This window comes from Centroberyx affinis, unplaced genomic scaffold (genome assembly GCF_046629955.1).
Source record: "Centroberyx affinis isolate AG114_WGS23_722 - 3 ecotype Tasmania unplaced genomic scaffold, CSIRO-AGI_Caff_v1 ptg001221l_1, whole genome shotgun sequence".
Classification (NCBI taxonomy): domain Eukaryota; kingdom Metazoa; phylum Chordata; class Actinopteri; order Beryciformes; family Berycidae; genus Centroberyx; species Centroberyx affinis.
In genome coordinates, this window is record NW_027279737.1 from 20,093 (window position 1) to 39,994 (window position 19,902).

A 19,902-nucleotide genomic window follows, 5' to 3' on the forward strand; every position below is an offset into this window, starting at 1 on the left:
ATAATATTGTATATTGCAATATTTTGGCGGGACATTATCGCGATATTAAATTTTGGATATCGCCCAGGTCTACCACAGGTCGTCAGACTTAACATTCATACCGTCTTACATGGTAAGGTAAATAAATAGAAATTAAGAGAAAAAGAAAATCTAAAGGTAAACAAAAGTAATACAAAATATAAAAAAATATATACATATAAAACTGTATTCTGTTATGTAACCCAAAAAAACGACGTATTCTGATTACAGCTACTGAGAGGACTAGCTAAAAATTAGAGGAGTGCTTCTAAAGTAAAAGTGAGAAATTAATTTTAAAAAATGGTGTCTTTATAAAATGTGGCACAGAAGAAAATGTGTGTTTGTATGCAAACCTGGAATAAATAAATTGGTTTAAATTAGGATGTGTGTGTGAACTTGCAATATCAGTCTCATGTCTTTCAAAGTGATATTTTTTTTATCTTGTGCGCACAAGTGAATTATCTTGTGATATTTTTTTTTTTATCTTGTGCACACAAGATAAAAAAAATATCAGCTTTCAGGACTTAGGGGCTCCATAGAAAACAGCAGGAGCTAGTTTTTGTGTTATTTTCTTTCAAACATCAGAGGTCCTGACTCATATCAGGCTCATATCAACAAAAACTGATAGCCATAAATGCTACTAAATGATACACAATCTGCTTGAGCAGCTGCAATAGTTAGGACAAGACAGGAGATAAAAACTCCATGGTAACTCAGATTTACCATGGAGGAAACATCACAACAGATTTATGACTTATGTGAATGTGATGGTGTGTGTGTGTGTGTGTGTGTGTGGTGTTGTGTGGGAGTACATATGGTTGTGTATCTAGGAAGGAATGGTGTATCTGGGTGTGTTCAAGTGTGTATGTGTGCTTATAATTGCTGTGTGTCAGTGTGTGCATATTTGAGAGTGTAGATGGTATGTGTAGACACACACCATGTGTGCCTGTGCGTGTGTGTGCGTGTGTGTGTGTGTGTGTGTGTGTGTGTGTGTTTTCTTCTGAACAGCCAGCTGCAGGTTTCTCACTCCACCAGCAGTGAACAGTGGCGCCCCCTGCTGGCTAGAACAGGAACAACAGGTGCAGAGAAGTAAACATTAAAGGAATAATCTGTGACATTTCCATCTAAATGAATGTCTGTTCCATTCTCTTCTATCTGATTTCCATAACTCAACAGTGATCCAACCTGTATCCAGTTAATAAATCTTCTCCTCTGTTCTAAACAGCCGGTGTCTGGTTGCTCTTTCCTGCCGCACAGGAAGTGATGCGTTTTACGCTTCTGGTTTGTTTGGAATCAACAGAAGAAGAAGAACTGGGTAGTTAGCATGAGCAGCGATAGCCACCATGGCTGAACAGACAGAGAGAAGAGAAACTCAAACTGCAACAACAGAAAATCCAAGCTCCGCCCACACTGTTTGATTGACAGGTGATCTGTGGGAAGTGTCTCTACCACTACTACACTATTATCACAATGATAATTGACAATTTAGATATAAAATGTTTAATATTGTGTATTTATGATATTGTACGCAAACACATAAACACACACACACACCAATTTGAATTTTTCATGACAACTATGAGATGGATGGATAATAAATCAATTACATGTCTAATTACAATTCTTAATTCTTCATAGTGTCCCTGCAGCACCAGTAGCTCTGTGCTGCCTACATTATTGATGTAATAATAATAATAATAACAACCATAATTACTATTATTCTTATCATTAAGAATAAAATTGACAGGAAAAAAAAAATGAAAGCAAGGTAAGAAACAAATAAACAATAAAAGGTGACTTACCGAATCAAACAACAGTGACCAAACCATCGAAACCGGAACTTCCGAGGAGACAGTGAAGGCAGCATAGTGTCCTCGCGCTGTGAAGCAACCTACATCCATGGAAGTGAAGTGTGGGTCTGAAGTGCGAGAGGGTAGGCAGCGAAATGGAGGAAGAAGCGAAGTTTGAAAGGTACGTAACTCCATGTCCAGCCTCGAAATCCACATGTTGATACTTCCTGTACTTACTGTGTGTTGACCGGTAACTTCGGTATGAACGCGCTCCACCGAGAAGCCTTTATGTCCACTTTTAAAACAGTGTCTAACGCTGTTGTCTCTTTCGGTTTCAGTTGTCAGGCGACTGCACCGTTACATAAAAGACGATTGATTTGGGTCACGACACGCTAACAGTAGTTCAACTAGAAAAACTTTGTGAGGTTTCTCATGTCACATCAGGGAAGTGGTGGTAGTTGTTGGAGACTATGTGGGATAAATGACGCCAATCACTTCCATATTTTCTGGAATTGCCATGTTATTGTGCCTTATTGGCAGGGAATTCATAAACATATTAATAATGTATTTGGAGTCGACGTTCCTTTTAGATGTGATACTGTATACATGGGTGACATCTCATTTGAAGGGTGGGATATCAATGATAAAAAAAACTGGTCCAAATAGGCTACTTCTGGCAGCAAGCAAAATGGCTCTCACGAGGAAGTGGCTAAAATCAGAACCACCCACCACTGATGAATGGATAGAAATAATATATGAAATATATATTATGGAAAGGTTGTCAAAAAAGGAAAAATTTTCCGGATTTGGACCAAGTGGACTGAGTACAATAAACCTATAAGGTCAGACATTAGCTGACTTGATAGAATAAATGAGTGAGAATATGGCTGGGCGATATGGTTGAAATCAATATCATGATAATCATAAGGATTTTTCTCGATATCAATATATATCACGATATGGTTCATGTATGCAAAATCACATTAATATTCAAATTAATGTTCATCTCATTGAACCGAATGGTGATGTTAGGTGTGATGTCAAACAAAACTGAAATTTTCAAATAATATTCCTTACCTCATTTTATGAGAGTTTTTAAGTAAAATGTGCTTGTCATCATCAATTTAGACAGCAGAAATGTGTCACGATATTAAAATATCTTCATATCATCACAATATCATTCCACTGAAATTATCGCCCAGCCCTAAGTGAGAATACAATGTGATTTATATTATTTTATTATTTTATTATCTAACAGGTTGCTCTTAATTCATTTTCTCCTTTTTCCCCCCTTCAACCCTTCATAGTATCTAAGGTGAAAGCTTCCCATGTTCAACTGAAAATAATCAAAGCTAATGTTGTAAAAGAAAACCTGTGGAAGAGCTCGGCTGTAAAATGGTTATCAAACGTACTGCTACATTTTTTGTTTTAAATGTGCATAATGCTATGTGAATCTACTTGCAGTAATACTGATACTATGATGATAGTAAAAATGAATGCTTTTCCAAAATAAATATTAAAAATCTCAAAAAAACAGAAAAAGAAAAATACATGCTAACAGCACAGAAATTAGCATTTTGCGACTCTCGGTTAAAGTTGTTTGACAACAGCAACACAAAAATATATCAATAACAACACCTGTATTGTGTTATGGGCTATTTATAAACACAAAATAACTGATTACAGACCGTAGGAGGCGACAGAAAGTTGGCTTCTTAACAGACAACAGACAACACAGCGAGTGAACGGTGGTGGGAGAAGTATTCAAATCCTTTACCTAAGTAAAAGCAGCAGTACCATAATGGGAAAATATTTCATTAAAAGTAAAAGTTCAGCATTTAAAGCTTTACTTCAGTAAAAGAATATAAGCATTAGCACGAAAATGTACTTAAGTGTCAAAAGTAAAAGTCCTCATTCTGGCAGAGTGTTAATTTATTGAAGCATTAACCTGTCAGTATTTTAATGTTGTCGGTCTAACTACTATTTCATGAGCTTATTGTATGTTTTGTGTGTAAAACCTTATTCTGCAAAGTAACCGGTAACTCCAGCCGTCAGATAAATGTAGTGGAGGAAAAAGTACAAGATTTCCCTCTGAAATGTAGTGGAGGAAAAGTAGAAAGTCCGACAAAATGGAAATACCCAAGTAAAGTGCCAGAACCTCAAGTTTTTCAAAATTGTAGCTCATTCTGTCATATCATGTGATCACAATATGGAAAAAAACATGCCTGTAGATAAAGGATGTTAACGCGCACATTGATAGCGAATATGGCCGCTATGGTGAAAAGATGAAACCTCCAAATGTCGTCCTCTTTGATGTTATCCGTCTCTTTGCCACTTTGCTATATCACACTCAGAAAAGACACACACATCTTCAATACCAGTTTCTATGCGGAAAGTGTTACTTTGCCCAAGTAGCAGAATTAGCTCAAAATTACAGAAGAGGATTGGGGCCACATGTGAGAAATGTAAATACAAAATTTGAGATTAATCTCAGAATTCTGAGACTCAAAATTCTGACTTCATTCTCAGGACTCTGACAAGATCCCAGGTGTCTAATGGAATAAAGTTTTCACCCCTGAAATCGAACGCTGTACAGGACGTCCATGTTTGTTTTTTGTTTGTCTTCCAGGTTTGATTTTTTGATAAAATAGCACATGAATGCAGCTGTCAGACTTTCCCACCAGCACGTGAACTTGGCAAAAGTGTGTGTGTGTGTGTGTGTGTGTGTGTGTGTGTGTGTGTGTGTGTGCGTGGGTGTGAGGCACAGAGAGAGAGAGAGCTATTTAGTGTATTTGGGCAGTATGGGGTCAGTGTTTTGTGAATCCTGGTTCCCCTGCAGGTTGAAGATGGAGAACAGGGAGTCTGGCTGTCTGTCAGTGAAGACTGACACATCAGTGAAGCCTCCTATTGGACTCGAACAGGAGGGAGTTCACAGGTGAGCCGTTATAAACCAGTGCTTCACCAGTCCAAACATAGAATCGAACACTAATAATCATATGATGTAATCAATAATCAGTTAATAATGCATTCACGTTATTTGGCAGTAACCGTCTGAATGTCCTGATAGTTTGAAGCAACGAGTGTTCACGCATTCAAACTGGTTTGAAGCCGTCAAGACTCCATGTTTGTAGTTTTCTGTACTTCGGTTGTTCCTGATCAGCTTCTTCACTCTTAACAACACATGAACTGAGTGATGAAACTTCTGACTTCAAGTTTTACAGCAAATGAAACGCTGTAATATCGACCACAAATTAAAAATCCAACATGTAGTTGTGTCTTGCCATGGCTTTTTAAGAACTGTGATCACAAACTGAGTAGTGAACATAGACAAGAATAAAATAGATAAGATAAAATAATAATAGATAGCAGTCTGATACCAATCAGACTGTTTGGATGAAAGTCAGTGTCGTATAAAGTTTGAGTTTGAATAATAAAAGTGTGGTTCTGCTTTACATGACTGTTGGCTGCTTCAGGCTGAAGCTGGAGAGGCGAGAGTCTGCGTCCTCTGGATTCCTGTCCATGAAATCAGATGAGTCCAAAGAGCCTCCTATTCTATTCAAAGAGGACAGTTCTCACAGGTGAGACACTAATCATTATAATGATGATGTAATACATTTTATTTTAAGCACCTTTCATGGTACCCAAGGACACAGTACAGACATGCAGACAGTCAAAAATGTTAAAAGGTACAAGAACACAAACAAAACTGGAGGAAAACAATGATCAAAGCTGGATCAGGAGTAAATCCAGTCATGACAGCGAACACAAACTCAGATTATTTGTCTGTTCTCTTGCAGGCTGAAGCCGGAGACGAGTGAGTCTGTATTCTCTGACTGTCTGTCAGTGGAAACAGATCAGTCCAAGGAACATCCTACTGGGTTCAGTGAGGACACTTCTCACAGGTTAGATCACATGGAGACTATCAGCCTAATTTTTCTTTAAACACCGGTTAATCTTGATTAACAAGCACAGATCCTGTACTGATCCACAGCGTGTGTTCAATTCTAAGCACTGAAGCACTACGACACTGTTACCTAAATCCACTAACGTTACTTAAATATCACAAGATGACCGTTAAAGTCTGTATGGCAGTGAAGACGAGTTACTGTCGGCAAATCCCCGTTTCTGACTGGAATGTTAAGTTTCACTTTAGTTTTCACACCGAGAGACTCTGTGGACTGAGTTCTGTGATGGAAATTCTGGTAACAAAGACAAAGTTGATCAACTCTCTTAGTTATTCTTTATTAAGCTTCTCTGCGCAGGGAAGGATCAGCTACTGAGCGTTCAAGATCTCAAGGCAGACCGATACAGAGTATTGGGTGAGTCTGCCTTTTGAAGGAGGAATGTACATGCCACTGAGAGAAAAAGTGTTACAGTTGGGGCCTGCGCACCAGGCGTTGATTAAAGCCTGGTTACATGAATACTTGGTAATTTGCCATTACAGTTCAGTCGGCTGGTCTGCTGTCTGTACATCTCCACATTACAGACATGACGTGATGCGACATCAGGAGCATTAGAGATCATTTTAGATCCATTTCTATACAGACCAACTTATGATTTTGTGCCTCTGTATGGGAAACACTGCATCTCACAGTCAAACACGCCCTCTAGAGGCCATCTGACAAAGCACATCATCTCACTAATGCCGCTTTTCCACCGCATGGTACCGGCTCAACTCGCCTCGACTCGACTCTACTTGCTTTTGGTAGTACCACTTGGTTTTCCATTGCAGATAGTACCCCCTAAATGACTTACTGACTGACTGACTGACTGACTGACCTGAATTTGCCTTGTGATGCCCTGCCAGCTGCATTACAAACAGTTACAACAGTCAGAAGGATTAGAGTCTGGTTTCCTTTCTTCCAGCGCTCAGACCTCGATGGCGGATGAGTCTGTGGATGCCAGCAGGCTTGAGGAGATACGTCCCCAAAACACAGAGTGAGAAACACTTCAGAAACAAACACACTTCAGAGTCCACAACAGTCTGTTAGCATGCTTGATCCTAATCAGAAGGTATATTAACATGATTGATTCTAATGAAACAGTATATTGAATGTTTGATTCAAATCAGACGGTGTATTAACATGTTTGATCCTAATCAGACTGTGTATTACAGTTTTTTCTGATTGCTTAGGCACTATCGTTGAAACTATAGGCTATTTTTGCAAAACTCTACACACTAACCACAAAACTTTACACCAAACCAGCAAACAATTCTTGCAAAACTCTTCAAACTCTTTTAAAAATTGTGTTTTTGCGTCAATACAGTTCACACAAACCATCATTTGAATAAACACACGAGGCACCAACTACGCACTGATAGTATAAATGAAAAACACTTGTGGCTTTTGCTTTTTCTGTGTGCAGGGCATAGCAGTTTGCAATAAAGTTTTGTCATACATGTAGTAAACACACATACACACAGGTATCCAAATGCGTAAAGTATGGATTTGTATTCCGAACATAACACACTATCAATACAAACAAGGGGGTTCTACAGTAACACTCCTCAAACAACAAAAGCGCAGTAGAAGAAAACAAAAAACATTTGTGCTAGAAACAGAACAGAACATAAAAAATAGGCCTCTGGCCATAAGTTTACAGTGTTGCTAGAAGTGTGTAAATTGCAAAGTGAGTGTAAAGCAGTGAATTGTGTTTACAGTTTTGCAAAAAGTGTGTTATAAAATGACAAACTGAGTGTAAAGCAGAGAACATGTGTTCAGTTTGGCACACTTGGTAAATGCATTGGCTACAAGTGTTAGTGGTTTCAGAGATAGAGCTTCAAGAATCACTGTTAGTGTGTAAGCATTCAGAAAAAACTGTAACATGATTGATTCTAATGAAACAGTATATTGAATGTTTGACGGTGTATTAACATGTTTGATCCTAATCAGATGGTGTATTAACATGTTTGATCCTAATCAGATGGTGTATTAACATGTTTGATCCTAATCAGATGGTGTATTAACATGTTTGATCCTAATCACACAGTGTATTAACATGTTTGATCCTAAGCAGATGGTGTATTAACATGTTTGATCCTAATCACACAGTGTATTAACATGTTTGATCCTAATCACACAGTGTATTAACATGTTTGATCCTAATCAGATGGTGTATTAACATGTTTGATCCTAATCAGATGGTGTATTAACATGTTTGATCCTAATCACACAGTGTATTAACATGTTTGATCCTAATCAGATGGTGTATTAACATGTTTGATCCTAATCAGATGGTGTATTAACATGTTTGATCCTAATCAGATGGTGTATTAACATGTTTGATCCTAATCAGATGGTGTATTAACATGTTTGATCCTAATCAGATGGTGTATTAACATGTTTGATCCTAATCAGATGGTGTATTAACATGTTTGATCCTAATCAGATGGTGTATTAACATGTTTGATCCTAATCACACAGTGTATTAACATGTTTGATCCTAATCACACAGTGTATTAACATGTTTGATCCTAATCAGATGGTGTATTAACATGTTTGATCCTAATCACACAGTGTATTAACATGTTTGATCCTAATCACACAGTGTATTAACATGTTTGATCCTAATCACACAGTGTATTAACATGTTTGATCCTAAGCAGATGGTGTATTAACATGTTTGATCCTAATTAAATGCTATTTATTATCCTTAATGTAATAATCCACATCATGTTCATATAAATAAATGTAAATTATGCTTCTCTCTATCGCCAGCTGATATATAAGGGATAATATTCAGTGAGCCGGTCATTATCACAAAATACAAATTAAAGGAATAGTTCACCCAAAAATGAAAATTCCGTCATTATCTACTCAACCCCATGCCAGTAGAAAATCAGGTAAAGTTTCTTAGTCCATAAAACAGTCCCGGAGATCCCTGGAAGAAGTACAGTGCAGCTTTCTCCAAAACAGCTGCAGTTGCTGGAGACCTGTCTTCAGACCAAGCTTCAGACTTCAAAAAATAACAGAAAATAACCACAAAATGTCTCCATGCAGCTCTCACAGCATAATCCAAATCTCTTGAAGCCAGCAGATCCCAAAGTGACTTGAAAAGACCGACATTTACACCATTATTCACCACTCTAGCTGTTATTTCAAAATACATCATGTGTGCGTGCATGATGTAGGTAAGATTAGCTCCAATTAGCAGAAACAAGACTTCCGGTTTGGCTGTTTAGCCTTCAAAATAAAAGCTTGAGATTTTAAAATGGGTATAAATACTGTTTTAAACCTATTACTTTGAATTTAATAGTCAAATTCAATAAGTCAACACCGATATTACAGTTTTTTCTGATTGCTTAGGCGCTATCTTTGAAACAACAGGCTATTTTTGCTAAACTTTCCACACTAACCACAAAACCTTACACGAAAGCAGCAAAACATTATACATCTCTTGCAAAAGCAAACAATTCTTGCAAAACTCTTCAAACTCTTAAAAAAATTGTGTTTTTGCGACAATACAGTTCACACAAACCATCATTTGAATAAACACACGAGGCACCAAGTACGCACTGAAAGTATAAATGAAAAACACTCGTGGCTTTTGCTTTTTCAGTGTGCAGGGCATAGTTAGTAGTAGTAGTAGTAGTTTGCAATAAAGTTTTGTCATACATGTAGTAAACACACATACACACACAGGTATCCAAATGTGTAAAGTATGGATGTGTATTCTGAATATAACACACTATCAATACATTTTTTTTTTTTCTCAAAATGTTCTACAGTAAAACTCCTCAAACAACAAAAGCGCAGTAGAAGAAAACAAAAACATTTGTGCGAGAAAAAAAAGAACAGAAAAAATTTGGCTAAATCTCGCCTTCTTTGTGGGTCTGCCCATAAGTTTACAGTGTTGCTAAAAGTGTGTTATTACTGTACATTGCAAAGTGAGTGTAAAGCAGTGAGTTGTGTTTACAGTTTTACAAAAAAAGTGTGTTATAAAATTTCAAACTGAGTGTAAAGCAGAGAACGTGCGTTCAGTTTGGCTCACTTGGTAAATGCATTGGCTACAAGTGTTAGTGGTTTCAGAGATAGTGCTTCAAGAATCACTGTTAGTGTCTAAGCATTATGTGTAATGTATGATGTCATAATAATAATGAACATTTTTAACTATAAGCGCTGCGTGTATTACACTGTGCAGAATACATACAGAACAAAGACTGAAGTGGACATCAAACTGTTTTTTTCACAGACACTGCTTCAGGCTGCTTCTTGCTGGAAACTTGGCTGTTGGGAAGACCTGTCTGCTACAGCGATTTTTGGTAGATGTACCTCCTGTCTTGACTTCCTTCCTTCCTTCCTTTTTTCTTTCCTTCCGTATTTCCTCCCTCCATTCCTTCCTTCCTCCTTTCCTTCTTTTATTTTCATCAGTCGTTTATTTTTGTTGCCCACTTTCATTACTTTCTGGCAATGTATTGAATAGCTGTTTCATCCACAGCATGGCATATTTCCAGCAAGAAGCAACGCCACCATAGGATTTGACTTTGCTGATAAAGTCATTAAGATGTATGGGAAGACAGTCAGACTGAAGCTTGTGAGTATATAAACAACTACTACTGTAACTACAACCACTACTGCAACTACTGTAACTACTTCAACAAATACTATTACTAGCATTGTTACAACTACAGCAAGTACTACTACTACTACTACTACTACTAATAATAATAATAATAATAATGATAATAATAGTAACAATAACAACAATCTGTATTTGTATAGCACAGACACACAGCACATGGTTGCAAAGTGCTTTACAAACAATAAAACAAGAACAAATCAAAGGCAGTAAAGTAAACAACAAACACATCAGAGTTGCATTATGTTTATTGTACGCGTTGCATGTGTCTTTTTGTAGTTTACAACAGTTTATACCACTTGGGATTAAATCTGATGTGTCTTTATGTTGTCTATCCTGTGTGTGTGTGTGTGTGTGTGTGTGTGTGTGTGTGTGTGTGTGATCTCCTGTAGTTTGACATGTCTGGTCTAGAGAAGCGTACTGCTGTCACCACCCAGCTCTTTCGAGGAACGCATGGCTTCATCATAGTGTATGATGTGGCTAGTCAGGTTTGTCAGAGTCAGAAATTGACGGGGACTTGGGGGCAAAAATACCGTAGAAAGTTCAAAAAATAAGTTAAAAATGAGAGAGCAAAAAAATGCCCTCGATAATTTGAGTAGTAGACTGAAAACATCATCACCTTTTCAAGCAGAACAGTGTCGTGTGTGTGTATCTCTGTGTCTATACATCAATGTTTAACCCATTAAACTCGGAGAGTTTCATGTGTCTCGTGCATCATGTTTGTGCATCATGTTGCATGTTTAGATGGCTTTAAAATTGAAACCATAATAGCTAGCATTATAATTCGTTTTTGTTCTAAAAGCTAAGACTTCTGTCTTCACTGCAAGCACATGCAACCCCTATAGCATGTTTTTCTTTCACTCTAAACAAACTGCAGAAAGTTGTAAAGTTGTATGTCAAGTTACGAGAGGTAAAATCTATTGAGTTGCACATTAGGTATGTTCTATTAGAGATCTATTGTTGCATCCATTTCCATATATGTCATTGATGGCGTCATCACGTTGTTCCACACCTGTGTCTGCGGGTCAAAAGGTCTGGCACACCCGGCTATTTAGGGCGCTAATGTTCCGGGTGTTTGACTCTCTCAGCTGCGCTCTCCCCGACACGTGTCCTGCTGCCGACTCGCCCACCCCGGCGTAGAGGATAACTGATGTCTGGAGAAACATTAGCAGTTGACTAGCCACTGCTAATATTGGCAAGCCAGCTTCTAATATTGGCTAGCCAAATGCTAATGTGTCTCTCTCGGGCAGAGAGGCAACAGAGAGCGGGCAGGTGTCTTCCAGACATCGGTTACCCTCTTACCCGGGGTGGGAGGGCCAAAACTGACAAAAACGCCTTTGCATTCTTCTTAGAAAAATTAGCATATCTCAAAAACTAAAAGATGTACATAGTTCAAATACATTTTGGAGTGTTGAGAAATATTTTGTCCATGTTCTTTACATTTACAATTTCTGTGGCTAAATATGTTTAGTGTTTGTATTTGGCAAATTTTGGTCAAAAAACATGTCCAATTTTGTCTGATTGTTAATTTATGGCACAATTTCAATATTTCTTCCAGTTATTAAGGTTTATTGATTTACATAGCCTTGTAGCTTGGATTGTGCATATTTTAGGGATATGAAACATTTGAAGATACTCAAAAAAATGACTAGTGTAGGCTCTGCCGGACCATTTCTATTGCAAAGTATAAAGGGATAAATGAGAAACTTGAAAAACCATTGAAATCAACATTGAACAACATTTGTTGAAGGATGGTGGGTTGTGAGGTGCTCAGCAGCCAACAGAAAACTATATAATAACAATTCCCTCTCCTTCTCCCAGGATACCTTTGACCAATTGAAAACGTGGCTGTGGGACATCGAGACTCGCTGTGATGACAACGCCTTCAAAGTTTTGGTGGGGAACAAAAACGATCTGACACCCGAGAGCCGGGTGGACAGTACTGCTGCTCAGGTCAGATATGTTCAGACTAGTCCCAACCAGGACAGAAGCTAACTTTAAAGGTCCCATATTCCCCACTGTCAAGAGTTTTATTTTGTGTCTTGAGGTCCATTCAAAGCTGTGTGTGTGGTGTCATGTACCAAAAACAATCTCAATCCATTTTTGCATGTTCATTTCTCTCTGAGCCTTACCAAGAACAGGCTGTTTCTGTCGCCGTGTCTCATTAATATTAACAACCCTCTGTTCCGATTGGTTAACCGTTTCCAGAGTGAAACGTAGGGAAAACTCTCCGGTAATAAACAACGACAACCACTCAACCGCTTTGAAAAAAACACTTTGTTAGTCTATTATTTCTTACAACAATGATAATGAGCAAACTGACGCCACAAGTTACAGAAGTCCAAACGGCTCGTTTAGAGGCTCGCTGCACTAATATGGATTGTGTGGATTTAGTTGGCGACCGTGCGTTTTGATACTTTCACCATGTTTAGATAGACCATCCAACTCCTTTAGAATCAAAGAGGCAAGGGGAATCCTGTGTTAAACGATATGGGCCCTTTAAAGGACACAACCAGGCCAGAAACTAACTTTAAAGGACACAACCAGGCCACTAACTTTAAAGGACACAACAAGTTATCAAGTTACTGTTTACAAATCTTGTTACCAACACAGGAGAGTTTGGAGCAAATGGTACAGCGCTCCAGTGTGAAAGGGAGCCAGTGTTAAAATGTTGTAATTCAGTTCCGCAAATTTCACTGCTGTTACTAATGTAGCGTCGCTGGTAAAGTTTCATATCAACCATAAGTGTGAACGATGCCGTAACATTAACGGCATGGGCAGCTCAACTTTAGGATGCTCTGTTGTCGAACTGTAGGAGGGAAATACAAACCAATATACAACGGACTTTTGACGAAAATGTGGAATCAGATAGGCGGTGAAATAAGAGAGATCCTCGGAGTCTGGGCAGACGAAGTGACTCACGGTTAAGCGTAATTTCCGGGAAATGACAACAGTGGAATTTAATGGTATTGCCAGTATTGTGTGAACAGTTTCTTTCATGGTGAACTCATGCTGCACCAGTATGTGTAAATATAAATATCTAACCAATCAAACCATCAGTTTTGAACAATCCCGTCCCTCCCATCAAATAAAATTCCCTTTCTCTCCCTGACTCATATTCCATAGGTTTAGACTTTTGAATGATCCCTCCTTGCATTATGTCCTGCCCCAACATCCTGTTTCAACAGGAAATACATCAAATCCAGGAAGTAAAGATGCTGTTTCCTGGGGTCTTTAAAAAAGCAGAAAGGCATGTGTTGTGTGAACAACAGAAACGGCTAGCTTTACTGGGAAACTTAAAACGGATTCATGTGTGAAAGGGGCTTTTCATTTCATTTCAAACCTTTATTTAAACTCGAATAACCATTGAGGTTGCCCTCATTTACAATGATGTCGAGTTACAAACAAGTTCAAAGTATTAAATAAATAGGACAAGACATAGATGACAATAAAGAAAATCAATTAAAACAGTTACACATTGAGGCAGGGAGGTTTGTGATCATGGTTTTAAATTGTCCATAGGTTAGTAGAGTATTGGTTTTTAGTGTGTGTTGAAGATCATTCCAGGAATTAGGAGCACTAAAATAAAAGGCTGATTGTCCAAATTTAGACCGTGCTTGGGGGACCTTAAGCATAAGCAAGTCATTTGAGCGAGTTTGATAGGGTCCAAGGTTCCAGTCCAACAACATTGAAATGTAGGGTGGTAGCTTTCCAACGAGGGCTTTATATATAAACAAACAAATACCAATGTTTATTACGCCTCTCTGCCAGAGAAGACCAACCCACCTTATTATAGAGAATACAATGGTGAGTACCATAGCTATCACCAGTAATAAATCTGAGGGCAGAATGATAAACCGTGTCTAGGGGTTTAAGGGTGGAAAGAGCAGCATTTCTGTAAATTACATCCCCATAATCCAACACTGATAGGAAGACTGCCTCAACAATCCTCTTTCTGCTATTCATAGGGAAGCCGGTTCTGTTTCTGTAAAAGAAGCCAATTTTTTGACGCAGTTTGCTGACAAGATTGTCTATATGGTATTTAAAAGTAAATTTCTCATCAAGCCAGATGCCAAGATATTTATATTCAGTAACTCTCGCAATGTTAGATCCATTCGCAGTGGATATATGCATACAATTGTGATCAATATTTCTGGCTCTAGTAAACAGCATGAATTTTGTTTTATTTGCATTAAGTACCAGTTTAAGATTGATAAGAGCATCTTGCAGAGCATTAAAGGAAAGCTGCAGGTTCTCAATGGCTAGTTGTACAGAATCAGCAATACAATATACAATGGTGTCATCAGCATAAAGATGGACCTGACAGCCACTCAATGAAGAGACAATATCATTTATATAAATGGTGAAGAGGACAGGACCCAAAATTGAACCTTGTGGAACACCTTTTGTTACTGGCAAGAACTCAGACTGGACAAGGGCTTCTGTATGGGATTAACTACGTATGGAAAACACTGCATCTCTTAGCCAAGGACGCCTTCTGGAGGCCATCTGATGAAGCCTTGATGACTGACTGACTGACTGACTGACCGACTGACTGACTGACCTGAAGTTGGCTCGTGATGCCCTCAGCTGCGACGTGGGGTAAAGACGTCAAGAAAATTAATTCCTGATCTGTTCCTCTAACCCACCATCTCTCTCTCTCTCTCTATCTGTCTCTCTCCCCTCATCTCTCTCTCTCTCTTTCTCTCTCTCTGTCTCTGTCTCTCTCCCCTCATCTCTCTCTCTCTCTTTCTCTCTCTGTCTCTGTCTCTGTCTCTCTCTGTCTCTCTCTCCCTCTCTCTCTGTCTCTCTCTCTCTCTCTCTCTCTCTCTCTCTCTCTCTCTCTCTCTCTCTCTGCAGGAGCTGGCCTCTGAGCGTGAGATGCCCTTCATAGAAACCAGCGCTTTGACTGGTGAAAATGTGGACGAGGCTTTTCTCACTGTAACCCGAGCCATTATGAAACATCGAGGCCTTGACCAGGTCCAGACCGAACCAGCTAAGGCCAGCAAAAAGTGCCTGGTGTCATAAAAAAATTGTATATTGCGATTTTGTTTCCAGTAATTGTGTAATTCAACAATATTGTATTTTCTGGTGTGATGTATGAAGTGTCTCCATCACTCCTGACCAATCACAGCCTCCTGACCAATCACAGTGTGCATTATGTGACCAACACCAAAGTTCAGATGGAGAAGCAGCAGAGAAACCTGACAGAGAGCATCTGATGTTAGAGAGGAAAATCCTGAAAACATTTTAGTTCCTAAAAGTGGATCATGGTCTCATCTGGAGACTCTTTGGTTAGAAACCAGACAAACACAAACTAGTCCAGATTCTGGACAGTTTGCCTTCAGGTTGTAGCTGAGCAACAAAGTAGTAAAGTAGAAATTATTTGTTTGAATTTTGTAAATGTTTGTGTTGTTGTAAATAAGGACACAATAAGAGTAAGACATGAAATTGAAAACAAGACTTTCTAGCTGCTGCTACTTTGAGAAGAATCGTGCACAAAATATTTTGCTAATTAACTGTGATTCTTTTTTTTGCAATAATTGTTCAGCTCTAGCTGACAGTAGAGGATTGTGGTTGTACTGCCATGTGAATGTGTGTTACTGTATGAATGTAATACAGGAGGTGCTCAAAAAGAGCCGTGTGAATCCAAGTTCAGCACACTTTCCCTGGATAATAATAATAATAATAACCTTTATTTGTAAAGCACCTTTCATACACAACATGCAACTCAAAGTGCTTTACATCAAGCACATCAATCAATGATCTTTACTAGATCATTTTATACCTTAATGAAAACAGTCTCTCTGCAGGTAAACTGCCACTATTTGACATATTTGACGTATTTGGGGTTGAAAAGGGTCTCTTTATTGGTGTTGGAACCTGCCCAAGAATCTCAACTTTGCGTCGAGTCTATGCGGAGTCGCGCACTCTGATTGGTCGATCATAGGAGCGATCATGACGCCATCCAACTCTTCACACTCCAGCTGCTCCAACACATCTAACGAGACACAGAAACCTGACCAGATGAAAATAAACTTTGTGTGGCTCCATGTTCAAAATCCAAAACAACCGGCGGGAAATTTGAGTTTTACGTCACTTCCTTAAGGAGAGGAATCCAACTATGGCTGAATCATGCAGCCTAAACTGGGGTTTTCCCAGTTACAGGGGTATTAGTGTGTATGTAAACATACTCATTGACGCTCTGGATAAGAGCGTCAGCTAAATGCCAAAATTGTGATTTGTAGTTGCAGAATTGTAGTTGTAAACTGTTGTGAGGTTCTGCTGAACCTTAATGACAACTGTGTTATGGGCCAGTAGGGACGAGGCCAGTCTTATATCAGCCTGTTCCTGTGTACATGATGTCATGTTATTGTCTGTTAACTGTATGACATGTCAAAAACCATGAATATAAACCCTCTTGTACCTTGCTCCCTTGATTGGTCTCATGTGTCTGGAATGACTTGAACTGTAGATGAAAACACACAAAAATGACTTAATGAAATGTTTTCCAGTGCAGTGTTGGTTTCTGTCTCAGCAGTACAGAGGAGCCACCAGTGAACTGCTGGCACACTGTGACTCTGGCTGGAGAGTTTTTCTGTTCCAGCTTCCTTTGGCTGTAAACAACCTGCATGTTCTGGTGAAACTATGGGCCTCATGCAAGAAGCGATATACAAACAAAATTTCTCTTATTTTTGTTCGTATCCACAATTTGTTCTTATTTTGTTCGTACACATTTCCCCATTTCTGGGATTCACCAATGTTTTCTTATTTTTGTTCTTCTCTTAGGTAAGAGAAAATTTTACGAGTGGTCTTACCAAGATAAGAAAAAAATCTCGTTTTCACAGTAGAAACAAGTAGAAATGCTCTGAAAACCAGTGGCATTAGCTCGTCCCTCTGGCAGATGTTTGTTGATATTTGTTAGGAAAATATGTTTTTTCACACTGAATACAAGATTAAACATGAAAACGATAAGATCAAATGCAGTGTGGGGAAAACTGAACCGTGGTTTCCTGTGATGATATTATGATGAAGTGTGAAGACCAGACAGCGTCGCCCAGGCAACAGTCAGATTACTCTGATAAAAGGAGGTGTGCGGCGGTGATGCTGGAAGCTGACAGCTGTCCGTTAAGTTTGGCTCGTCAACAAACACTTTGTTGGCAGTGAAAATGAACATCAATCGCTTGGAGGATTTTCAGTATGTGGAAGTTTTCAGTGAATTAAAAAATCATCTGAACACTAGAAAGGCCGAGGGGTTTTGGATGGGCAATAGGCCGTCAAAAGAAGAGGGTAAAATAGTTAGAATTACTATTTCCTTGTGTGAAAGTATGTCTAGGGAAATTCATTGAGGGACATTTTGAAAGCTGAGATATTTCAGTTCTAAAATTCAAAACCAGCTCTCATCTGAGGGCGGCTCTGCATTTCTCGTGTTTAGTCGTGTTGTGTCAGGTGTGAATGTTCAACCTGAGTGAGAGCAGGTTGAGTCATAATCTTGAGTCGTACTCTCAGTGTAAACAGGAAGTGATGCGTCTCAGCCCCACTAACTGAGCCGCTGTAGATTCTCCCTGTTTGTCCAAATTAAATTCTGCTGTCAGTTTGCTTTCTGGTGGGAAATCTTCTCCACACAGGAAGAGACCGATCCAGACTGAAGAGGGAAAATCCAGAAGAGTCTCCTGAACAGCAGCAGAGAAAGCCGGACTCACCGACATTAGATCTGATCTTTTCCTCTCTGGTTCCTTTGGTATAAAGCAGCACAGACAGCTTTACTGACCTCACCACACAGGGCTTCTGGGTAATGAAGTCCTCACAATTCAAACAGTTACCTCTCGCTGCCATGTGGGTCTCTTAGTCTCAAAAATCCCTCTTAAACAAGTATTATCTGATATCTCATATAATTCATGAATTACACCCCAACCTCTGCGTTTCATGAAGCACATTCATAGAGGATGAAATTCATTCAAATTACCAGAGGCCCTAGATACAGCTGTATACAGTCAAGACAGACTTGTGAAAAGATTTTAAAGAGTCTATCGTTCATCTTCATGAGTGTTTGTACTGACTGGCTGTGACGGTCCGAACCTCCACCAACTTTACCACACAGGAGAGGAGAGAGGAGACGGTCTGGTGGTTTTGGTCCGACCCAGGTCTGGATAAGACTGTCAGCTAAATGCTAAACACATCTACAAAACTCATTTGTATATTGCTTTATTTTGTTATTATTCATTTTGTTACTTATCACTTCTATCCTGTAAACACCTTGTGTAACTTCAACTTTCTCATTTTTGTAGTTCAAGATTTTGCTTGAATTAAAAGTTTGCATGGTCCGATCTTGATAAGATCAGGGCCCAAGAAACCCATTTAAGAGCTCAGACCTAAAACCTTTCTACTTTTTCTACTAAAATTGGATTTTTAAAGGGAACAGTGTTATACAGCTAAATTTTTTATATTTTCTCTTTTTTTATTTTTGTTGTGTCCGTCCTGCTGAGTGTGTTCCAGCCTTTCTGCAGTGGAGGAAGTCAGTCTGTGTGTCTTTACAGCTCTGCCTTCTGATTCTCATTGGTTTCAATGCAGCACAGCCATGTTTTTACAGTTTGGTGAGCCAGACTCTGAAAGTTAAAGATATGAACTTTATCAAAAGAGCGCTGCACTTCAAACAGGCTGTCAGCAGTCTCCTACAAACAGCAGGAGCCGCTACGCTTTCAACAGCATCTGTTGACACCTAATGCTCTGTTCTATTCTATTCTATTCTATTCTATTCTATTCTATTCTATTCTCTTGACCTGCTGAATGCTGCTAGATGAAAATGGTGCTCAGTGGATTCAGGTGTGAGAGAACAGCTCCATCTGCTGGCCATAGAGACACACAGTAGAGCTGAATATATTGCTGTATATCACTGAATATAACTTTATTACTGAACTGTATATATTACTGTGGTGAAGCAGAGTTGTGATGCAGCCATTTCATTTTGATGACAAAGTGTGGGACTTAACATGGAGTGTTTGATGATCTAACTCATCTGAATCGCTTTGCCCTTTCAGCACTTGGGATTTTATTTGAATGAAAAGAGAATTACAGTGAGTTAAGTGAGATTTTTGACAAGATGATGATGAATAATATTAATATTGCTGTCTGGTGTTTTCCCAAATGCATTGAAAACTGCTGTTATTAAGCCTCTGTTAAAGAAGAGTTGCCTGGATGCCTCTGTGATAAGTAATTACAGACCTATTTCCAATCTCCCTTTTATTAGTAAGATCCTGGAAAAAATTGTCTTCAACCAGCTTAACAACTATTTAATTTCAAATGCCCACTTTGACCATTTCCAATCCGGATTTAGACCCCATCATAGCACTGAGATGGCCCTTATTAGAATTGTGAATGATCTTCGTATAAACACAGACTCAGGCAAGCTTTCTATCCTTGTACTTCTGGATCTTAGTGCTGCATTTGACACTGTTGATCACACAATATTATTAGATAGACTAGAAAATTTGGTTGGACTCTCTGGCCCGGTCTT

The 19,902-nt window shown here is 38.8% G+C and overlaps 1 protein-coding gene across 5 annotated transcripts; it reads left to right on the top strand.

Moving 5' to 3' along the window:
• The first annotated feature begins 1,870 nt into the window (after positions 1–1,870).
• Positions 1,871–17,328, top strand: LOC139648520 (ras-related protein Rab-1B-like). 5 transcript variants are annotated; one of them, XM_071524667.1, is made up of 11 exons: positions 1,941–1,989; positions 4,338–4,437; positions 4,648–4,743; positions 5,282–5,386; positions 5,606–5,710; positions 6,675–6,746; positions 10,002–10,071; positions 10,248–10,343; positions 10,781–10,876; positions 12,210–12,341; positions 15,249–17,328. In XM_071524667.1, exons 2-11 carry the CDS (start codon positions 4,412–4,414, stop codon positions 15,414–15,416), a joined length of 966 nt encoding a protein of 321 aa, XP_071380768.1. In that variant the 5' UTR covers positions 1,941–1,989; positions 4,338–4,411; the 3' UTR covers positions 15,417–17,328. The 5 variants fall into 5 exon arrangements, with proteins under 5 accessions (XP_071380767.1, XP_071380769.1, XP_071380771.1 ...); XM_071524666.1 differs by lacking the exon at positions 4,338–4,437 and having other exon boundaries at positions 1,871–1,989; XM_071524668.1 differs by lacking the exon at positions 4,338–4,437 and having other exon boundaries at positions 1,871–1,989; positions 12,210–12,284.
• The last annotated feature ends 2,574 nt before the right edge of the window (positions 17,329–19,902 follow it).

Bases quoted from the DNA above. Each gene is read 5' to 3' on its own strand.
- LOC139648520 (XM_071524666.1), top strand. From the start codon at position 1,964: ATGGAGGAAGAAGCGAAGTTTGAAAG. The intron at 1,990-4,647 runs GTACGTAACTCC...GTTCCCCTGCAG, and splicing joins GAAGAAGCGAAGTTTGAAAG to GTTGAAGATGGAGAACAGGG. The intron at 10,072-10,247 runs GTAGATGTACCT...TTTCATCCACAG, and splicing joins GTCTGCTACAGCGATTTTTG to CATGGCATATTTCCAGCAAG.